The 10,018-nt window shown below is 33.9% G+C and overlaps 1 protein-coding gene across 1 annotated transcript in view; it reads right to left on the bottom strand.

Moving 5' to 3' along the window:
- GAB1 (GRB2-associated binding protein 1) overlaps positions 1-10,018 on the bottom strand; it is a 127,091-nt gene that overhangs the window by 3,504 nt on the left and 113,569 nt on the right. The window contains exons 7-8 of the mRNA XM_012642731.1: positions 4,269-4,362; positions 3,149-3,272 (exon numbers count right to left, since the gene is read on the bottom strand). Coding sequence (XP_012498185.1) covers positions 3,149-3,272; positions 4,269-4,362 — 218 coding nt within the window. The remainder of the gene's footprint in view (positions 1-3,148; positions 3,273-4,268; positions 4,363-10,018) is intronic.

Genomic DNA, 10,018 nt, shown 5'->3' with positions numbered 1-10,018 from the left:
ACCCAGTATTTTCCCAAAACAGTTTAGAGAAGCTCTAAGACTCCAGGAGTTATTATAAGTATTCTGTGAATTAAATAAGAAAACAAAAATTGTAGCACTAGCTTTTTCTAAAGTTGTTTTAAAAAATGTAAAATCATTTAACATATTTTGTTATTATGTAAGAACATGTATGTTGTTAATAATGTTGTGCCATCATTTGAATTTCAGGTGACATATTAAGGGTTCACTTGATGAATGCATGACTTTTGATCTTCACACAAATGGACGGACAGCACCAACAATTCACTGTTTCATTATCCATTGCCTACCTCATGATCACTATTCTAGGAAATGTATTGTGTTTCAAAATTTCACTTCACATAAGTTAATCTTCATTGTATATGTAAACAAGATTTGATCTGATCCTGTCTCAACTTTTCTATTTTTTTTACTGATGTCATCAATACAAGAACACATTACGTCATGTGAACTTCTCTGGTGTTCCATCAATGCATTAATCTGCGGTCGCCAACTCCCAGGCCCTAATCCGTGGAAAAATTGTCTTCCATGAAACCGGTCCTTGGTACCAAAAAGATTGGGGACTGCTGCATTAAGTTCCAAAATTAAAGAAGTTTGGTAAATATGGCCATAACTATCACATTCTTTTCTAAGGGATAGTTGTATGGACTATGATGAGCCCTTGTGTTTGAGGAGATGCAAATGGCACAGTTGACTTTTCTGTTATGCCTGTGGATAGATATTTCCACGTGAGCCACTTTTGCTTACTGCTAACACGTAGGATCTAAGTACTTCAGAACTTCACCAGATAGTGGTTATTTAGACACCCCTTCTGGCAGGTAAAAGTACCTTTCTGGCTTAATGTCCTAAGGTCTAAAAAAATAATTTTGTATTTTGAGTTCCTTTGACTTCTGGCTGTAATGTTCTTCTTTCTAATCTTTTCCCTTCACCTAAACATTTACCCATGACAAATTACGCTTTGAAACTCTCCTATTATGTAATCTTTCCAAGATTTTTATGGCTATTTACTATTCTGGGAAAAGGGGCAAGACTCTTCAGTATTTTAGAAAATACTCTAATTACTTCTGTAATAAGAAAAAAGTTCATTCAACTACTTAAAGGTGAAAATTGGTGACAGTATCTATTCTGATGTAGTATTTAGGATTTACTTAGATTCTTACTAGAGTCTATTTACTATAATAAGGAAAACAAATTCAGTTAATAATAATCACTCATCAAGCTGAAAATCAGTAAATACGAAAGTGAAAGCCAATGAATAAAAATTGTCCTACCTTGAAAAACCAGTGAAGACGTTATTAATGTAGTTCATTGTATTCTAATTCAATGCTGACATAAATGTTTTAAATTATATTATTTATTTTTGAGTACTTTATAAATTTGAACTGTGTGTGTGTGTGTGTTTTATTTTTAGAGACTCCATCTTGCTATGTTGCCCAGGCTTCGAACTCCTGGGCTCAAGGGATCCTTCTGCCTCAGCCTCCCATGTGGCTGGGACTACAAGTGTGTGCCACTGTGCCCAGTTAAATTTGATAATATTTTAAAGTTAACTAGTTTAAGCACCAAACCAAACTCTTCACATCACCTAGTTATGTTCCCTGACATCATACAGTTGTGAGGAACGTAGGTTTTTCCTGTAGTCCATTAAGGATGAAAACATAAATTCATTGACAGAATCGGGCTTTATATTTTGTGTCTCTAAACAGGATTGCTTTAAAGAAAATAATAAGGCTACTAAAATGTTACTCATTCCAAATTTTGACAATAGATATTTGCTTATCCTGGCAGACACTGCCTGGTTGTCCCCCAAGACCTACTCTCCCCTCTCCCCTATATGAATGGGATTTTTAGGTGTGCCGACTGTTCCTCAGGAACTGCTGTACACAACCATTAACCAGGTTTTCCTGGTTAAAAGGGGCTCTGTTTTCCAGCTCCTTTTGTGCCTAAGTATGGCCACACAGGCTAAGTTCTGGTTAATGGTTGCATACAGCAGTTTCCAGGAACCTTCTTTATGAGGCAGTTGGGCCACACCCTTTGCTGCTTCTCCCTTTCCTCCACCCTGGAGCTTGGAATGTGACTCTGTTGGCTGGAGCACCATCTTCTCCTATGAGCATGTGAGCCGTACCCAGGGAACAGCAGATTGGAAAGCTGGAAGAAGCCTGAATCCCTGAAGACTCTGTACAACAGAGCTGCCCCACCAGCCCTGGACTGACTATCTCTGGACTTTTATATGACAAAAGAAATAAAATTCTCTCTTAAGTCACTGTTACTTATTTTCTGTTACTCAGAGGTGAACGTAGTCATAACTGACACACTTATCTACTACAAATAACAATGCAAGCATTAAATCTGACTTAAGGAAAGGTAAAAGCAAAATATTAAAAAAAATTAAAATTGGTTTTCACCTGATTATTGTACATTAAAATAAAAAATTAAAAATCAGTTTGTATTCTTAAATATCTGAAGTATTTTCTGGCAACTACCTGATTTCTGGGGAACAAAATGCCTGCTACTATTAGAAAATTCTCATGCCCTGTAGCGATATAACCAATCTGAAACAAGTTATAACAGGTCTTCTTTAATTTTAAAGCCTATCTAAGGGTGTATTATTATCAAAGGCATTCCACGTAAGACCATTTCACCACAAGAGTGCCATGAAACAGACCCAGAGAACTGCATTATAAAATACTTTCGGTATATTTTCTTGAAAAGTGTCAAAAATTCAAGTACATGTTACATGAAATATAACTGAAAACTTTCATTTTTTTTATTTTTTAAAAATTAGAGATAGAGTCTTGTTATGTTGCCCAGGCTGGCCTCGAGCTCCTGGGCTCAAGCGATCATTCTCTTGCTTCAGCCTCCCAAGCAGTTGGTACTACAGGCTTGTACCACTGCACCTGGCAACTTTTATGTTTTTTAACTCATGTACAGTACATTTTGACCTTTTACTGGCCTTAGACTTTACGATATTATTTTTTAAAAGCATTTTAAAAAGTTGTCTTTTATTGTTTTTCCTTAAGTATATAAAGAAAGATATGAGGGTAAAACCTCTAGCCTGGAAGAAAAGTTCTAGCTTGAATGATTTAAAAGGGCTTCTCAGAAAGGGAGAAGTTAAGATGAAAACTTTACATACTGAGTCTTCACTGGACAGGTTTGGGTTCATGGGAACGTAATTCTCTTCGCTGTCATGTGAGTCACTGCTTGAGGTTGTGCTATGCACTGAATCCGGTCGGGGAGACAGGGGAAACCTGGAGGAGCTAATAACAAAAATTATCATCACAAACATAAATCTTGACAAAAACTTCTAAAATTACTCCCACCATGAGACAGTTTACATTCTTTCAGAAATATTCCCCTATGTTTACAATAATTTATTGTACACATTTATTATAACATAATTTGCTGCACACATATGACTAATAATTATAGCTATACTATAAAAGTATGTTTTGGACATCAAATTATCTTGTGTAAAACAAAATGTTACCAGTGACTTAGGCATCAACAGAAAGTCACAGACATAAAAGATTTAAGAATTCCTATTTAAAAAAAATAGCTCTATATATACATGAAACACACATGTTCAACACAGGTTTTTAACTTCATAGACTCTTCTCACTTCCCCATTTCATTTAAATAAATCTCAATTAAATAATCTCCTTAAAAAATTATCATTTTTCCAGATTAGTCATTCTCAGAAATTTTTGGTTTTGTGAACTCTTCTCACTTAAAAATCACTGCAAACCCCAAGGAATTTCTGTATATATGAGTTATATTTATTGATATTTACCGTACTAGAAATGAAAATAGAAATCTATCTATCTATCTATTTATTTTAAAGGCTAGTCAAGTGCAGTAGTGAGAAGGGAGGAAAGTAGTAGATCAAGGAGTTCAATCTGTAACTGACTGTGAACAATCAAGTAAGATAACTCACTACCTTCAGACCAGGCCAGAAATCTTTTTAAAACACAAGAGTAAACAAATACATGTTCTATTAGCTGTCACAACAATATCATCACATACAGCCTTTGTAAGACTCCACTATGCACTCATAAGAGGAAAATGAAAAAGGCAAATAATATCTTAGTATCTTAATAGTTTTGACTTTATAGAACCCAAAAAAGGGAGTATCCCCAGACTATACAATGATAACCACTGTTCTAAATATTTTCTATGATAATAAACTATTCTAATTCTAGGTAGCCACCTTATTCAAACAAACTATTAATACATATTTTAAACAAAGGACTTACTCTCGAGCAAAACTCCTAGTGATGGGAGACCTAACTGGTGCTTGTAATTCTTCCCATTCTGGTAAAGGTTTTATTTCTAAGGGTGCTGGCTTGGCTGAAAAGAACGAGAAGAAGAGATTTTAGGGTACAGAACTTTGGAAAACAAACAAGATTCTCTCTATATTATCTCTATTTGTATTTGATACAAATTTAAGACCAGCTAGTTTCTAAGGTTCATGGATGTTACGTGATTTGCTCAAGGTTACACACAGCTAAATAATTAGTGGCAAAAGCTAAATCAGATAATGTCTCATGATTGTTACCTCAAAGTCTAAAGCTCTATTTATTACATGTTGCATCTTAAAGTAAATATTTTATGTCTATAAACTAAATGAGAACAAGAAAGAGTAATAACCGAATTCCTTTATAGTTGCCTGACATACTTTTCATTATTTCATTAATCAATTCTTTTACTAATTTTATCTTCAATATGGAAATTTAGTCATCTATATAAAAAATGTTCCCATTCTTCAATATTGAAGCATATAACCAAACATTTAAATGATGTGTAGGAAAAATGAAAAACTTGCTAAAACCAAAAATTGAAAAAAGAATTAATGATAAAATATTTTAAAATAATGCATGCCCAGTCTGGAAACAAAACAAAATACTAATTACATTTTTAGATCCAAGCTCTGGTCTGAGAAAAGGCCATAATTACTTTAAACAATTACCTTAAATTTTTAGCTTAATTTAACCAAAGAATCCTTTGCCAAATTATGTAAAATTAAGTAAATGCTAATATTTTCATTAGTTTTATTTATAAGTGGTCTTTACTTATTTACCTTATTATTGCAGTAGAAAATTATTATAGTATGTACCAGAGATTGTAGCCCTTTTCTTAAAGTTGAGACTGAGACATTTTTCAGAAATTTATGGATTGAGTAAAAGAACTAAAACAATACTATTTGTTAATATTAATTATATTTTAGGAGACTACTTAAACATGTTACATAAATATTTTAGTTATGTTTCATCCTGCCACTCTAAACAAAAATTTTCATTTTTCTGGGTTTCCTTATAATCTTTGTCTATATATGTGTAATTTTAATCAACTATGTTATAATTACCATAAAAATACAAAACAGATGCTCATTTTAAAGGGCCATACAGATTGAGGATCATAACTAAGTATTTTTATCAACTCAAATATAATGAAGACTAAATCAATTTATTAAATTTGAGTTAAAACAATTTTGCTTGCCTATATACTTAAAATAGACATGTACAAAATATTGTGCTGACTGAAAGTATTTCTTTAACTCTTAACATTTTAGTTTTTTGATACCCAAAGTCTAATAGCAGTTTAGGTTAGGTGTCAATTTCTAAGTAATGGCACAATTAATCCTAGGAAATGATTCTTTATTCTGTCTCAGAACAGAAGACATATATTACATATGAAGACAGGAGACAACTGGAACTCCCAAACGGTTCATAAGTTTAAAGAAAACAATATATTGTTGTCTAAAAAGCTAAACGAATAATGCAAAAGGACAAGACTGAATATCACATACTATCAAATATCTAACATGCTGCTGTTAATGGCATAACAAGTAGACTCATGTATTATGGGAAGCATTCACTTTAGAAAGAACGTGCTGGGAAGTTTTATTTACAACAGTAGCAGTATTTAAGGCTCTTCTTTTTTGCTTTTTAAGAAAAAACGTTATGAAATAAATAAATTCCCAATGCCCCATACAGCATGCGGTGCTAAAGTACATACCCTTTCTTCTTGTAGCAAAGTCACCTATGGTTTGTGAATCAGTTCGCTCTAAACCATGGGGTTTGGGTCTTAAAATTTTAGGACTTTGACCTAATTGGTAAAAAGAAGACGCTCTTAATATAATGTTATTTTTAAACTGGAAAATGGATTCTGTAAAAAAGCAACAGAGCCCCGTGCAGAAATGTTACATCTCAAAAGCATAAACAAAAGTTTGTTTGTGGAGAATATTTCAATCTTGCTACATACATGCATGCTCAGTACAATGGAAAGGAGAAGTTACATGCAACAATGTAATAAGCAAAGGGTTATAAACAATGATAGGGTTTTAGTGGGATAACCAGCCTGGGTTAGTTGTATCTTTATTTAGGGAAATGGAGGAAAAATAAGTACCATGTTAGTTTTTCTTCTAACATGTCTTAGAAAACTAGACCAATTAAAAAATTATAAAATCCCTCAGTCAGATGTCAAGAAAGCACAAAGGCCTGTTTCCATATAATATTACTCTTCTAATTTGGTAGAGATGCTTTTAAAACCTTAATCTGACTATTCCCACCTCTCCAACCAAAATTGTTCTAGAGGAGCAGATGGCTGCTATAATATTTGCTAATCCAAGACCAAAACCAAGACCAACATTTATTACTTTCCCTTAGACACTCAGTGGCTTCCCAATGATTTCATTTTACAAGAATCAGATGTTTGGATTCTGGTACTAGTGATTGTTTAGCTTTAAACACTTGAAAGTATAAATTCAGTTGCCATCACTTTCCTTTCAGTCTCTGCCACATACAAGTACTGCTGAAAAAACCCTACGAAGAGTATGAGGCTAACATCTAGCCGTCGGTTTCATGCTTTTTCCCATTTAGAAGTCAGGATGCCACAGTAGCAATATCATTGGAATCAGTAATTTAAGCTACTCTATTCTTAATGTCACCAAATGTTGTTTCTCGGAATTTACAAAGTTGACATCTATTAGATGGCAAAATTAGAATTTGCTGGTTAAACACTGATATCTAGCACCTTATCTACTGAAATCTAAGTTTCTTACAATGTGATTCTCTGGGTTATGAAAAATGAAAATTCTCTCACTAATCGATTTTCTAAGTTAGACAATGAATACATCAAGTTTATTCAGAAATGAGGCAGGCTGAGTTTAAAATGTTAGTATTAAAATTTGGAGCAATGGCTGGGCGCGGTGGCTCATGCCTGTAATCCTAGCACTCTGGGAGGCCGAGGTGGGAGAATTGCTTGAGCTCAGGAGTTCAAGACCAGTGTAAGCAAGAGCGAGACCCCATCTCTACCAAAAATTGTAAGAAATTATCTGGACAACTAAAAATTTATATAGAAAAAATTAGCCGGGCATGGTGGCACATGCCTGTAGTCCCAGCTACTCGGGAGGCTAAGGCAGGAGGATCGCTTGAGCCCAGGAGTTTGAGGTTGCTGTGAGCTAGGCTGACGCCACGGCACTCTAGCCCAGGCAACAGAGTGAGACTCTGTCTCAAAAAAAAAAAAAAAAAAAGAATTAAATTTGCCACAAGCCCAGCTGCTGAAACGTCCTGCTATCACCCTAAGACCAGTTTTATCTACAACCACCATTCACGGATCAGAGCTTGCCAGCTCCTCAAAGCTTCTCCAGTGCCAATGAGCTTTCTATCAAAACAATACGTGACATTTTTCTTTCTAATAAAACCCCCAACCTTCTCCTTGTTCTTCAGACTCAACAAAGACCACCTAATCTGTGTGTATGCCAAACTGCAATTCTTGCTTCCCAGATAAAACGTTAAATTGAGATTCGTGTCTATGTTTTTATTTTGACTTTGACAAGTGCAATGTATTAATAGTGCCCAGCTACTTTCAAGTTCTATTCAATGAATTATATTCCAAGACAGAAAATGATTTTACAGATAAGTACACAGAATTCATATCGGTAGTTTGGAGAAGTCACAGGGAACACGTAAGTGCCACAAGAATAAGCTACAGAAGCTTTTTATATCACATTCTTTTCCTGAATTGCTATCTGCTCTGGCTAGAGCATTTCCTTACCTATTTCTCACGTACGACTTTAAAATTTCAGCCCTTTCTCTATTTCTTCACCATCAATATCCATCAGTGTTTTATCAGTGTCTTTAATTTCTACACAAAACTCAAGTTATAATAAATTTCCTTTTAAGACTACCTTGAGAAATACCACTACACTTAATCATTAATAATGAACATTTATGGAGGACTTCTTCTGTGCTAGACACTATAAAAACTCATTTAATCCTCCCAACAACCTTGTAAGGAAGGTACAACTAAAACAGATTTTAATAATTTTACAACTGAATAGGTTAGGGCTTATAGAGGTTAAGTAACTTGCCCAGAGTCACATAGACGATGATTGGCAGAGCCAGAAGTTAAATCCTTTGAATCCAGAGACAGGGTTCATGCTCTTATTCCTGTATCCTTATTTCAATCTGGAATCCTTACTATAATTAATCTCAGAAGAGCATTTGTATTGTTTTGCTTTTGTGTACAGTAAATCTTCCCAACTAAATTTTAACATTAAACAAACATTAAATAGATACATAAAATCATTACATTTCTCTGAAAGCTTTACATCAATGACCAGTAATTTCTCGTTGGTCACAATGAAAACAAGTATAAGTGATTGTAATGATGTATACAATGTGATGTAAATAATTTTCAAAGAAGTCACATGATCCAAGGAGACTTTGTATGAGCCAAAAGCAGATGCACGGAATCAGTAAGCCTTTCATTCAAATTATTCCTCATCTCTACTATCTTTTTTCCAGGGTGAGTACTAAAAAGGTACTCTTTTTCTAGGGTATTCTTTTGTTTTCTTAATAGAAAAATATGGTATAATTACATTAAGTGAGATTTTAAAAGTGCATCAATAAAATTTACACATATTTTCTATTCTGTGCAAAGCTTAGGTTGATTTTAGGGCAAAAGCCACAACAGAGAAAAGTTGCACTGAGTCACTTTATTTCTCTATGTCCTTCCAAACTCAACTCAACATTTACATTGCAGACAGAAATGAAAGTCATACTCAAACAATAGCCCAATATTACTTATGAGGAGAGAAGGGAGAAAAATAAGTCCAAGGTGTAAGTAGGCCTGTCTTAGCTTTTTCTTCTCCTTTACTGCCTGTAGGCAAACAGGCAAATTTTTTTCTGGTTATTGAAGAAAAGTGTGAAAATAGGCAATAAGAAATAGGAATACTAAAGCAAAGGTAAAAATGAACTTCAGTAACATGTAATACACTGATCCTCAAATTCTGAGAGTAAACAGTGTAATTCATTTCAGTCTCAATCTTTAAACCCAAGGCAGTTACAACTTGGCTTTTTACCAAACTAGGTTTGAACAAAGAATGCAAAATAATTTAGCAAAGAACGCGGACTACTGGTGAAATTCCCACTTGTGCTTTAACTCTTAGGCAGGTTGTCAATCTCTGGATTATGTGATCTGCTCCCTAATTTGGAGTATAACCTGGTAAATCTTAATCTCTGGTCTAGATCTTTCCCCCAAGATCCTAATCTAGATACCTCATATCTATAAAACACCCCATGTGGATGTTCCTCAGACATTCAAATTATAATACTTTGCTGTGATTACAAAGAAATCTCCTCCAGGGAAGAAAAGGTATCTTGAATCTTAGTATCCTCATTACCTAACACGATAGCTAAATATACCAGGCATTCCAATAGATGATCTTAAATGAATGCAGTAAACCAAAAATATCTAAAAGAGCAGACTGGTGCAAATTAATACAAGTTTAATTGTTTGAAATAGTAAATAAAACTTTTAAGGAAAAAACCTCCACATTCCTTAAAAATATAACTTTAGATGAGTATTCTTTACCAATTTATTCAACATTTAAAAAGACAAAAAAGGGGGCTTGTATTTTATTTTTGAAATGATCAAAAAAAAAAGTTAAATTATATGACTTACAGTATTAACTAAAGTTAGATTTGGTTTTACCAAATTT

Source organism: Propithecus coquereli, unplaced genomic scaffold (assembly GCF_000956105.1).
Source record: "Propithecus coquereli isolate 6110/MARCELLA unplaced genomic scaffold, Pcoq_1.0 Scaffold185, whole genome shotgun sequence".
Taxonomy (NCBI): Eukaryota; Metazoa; Chordata; class Mammalia; order Primates; family Indriidae; genus Propithecus; species Propithecus coquereli.
The sequence above is the reverse complement of the archived record's forward strand: the minus strand, read 5'-3'. Positions and strand labels throughout refer to the sequence as shown.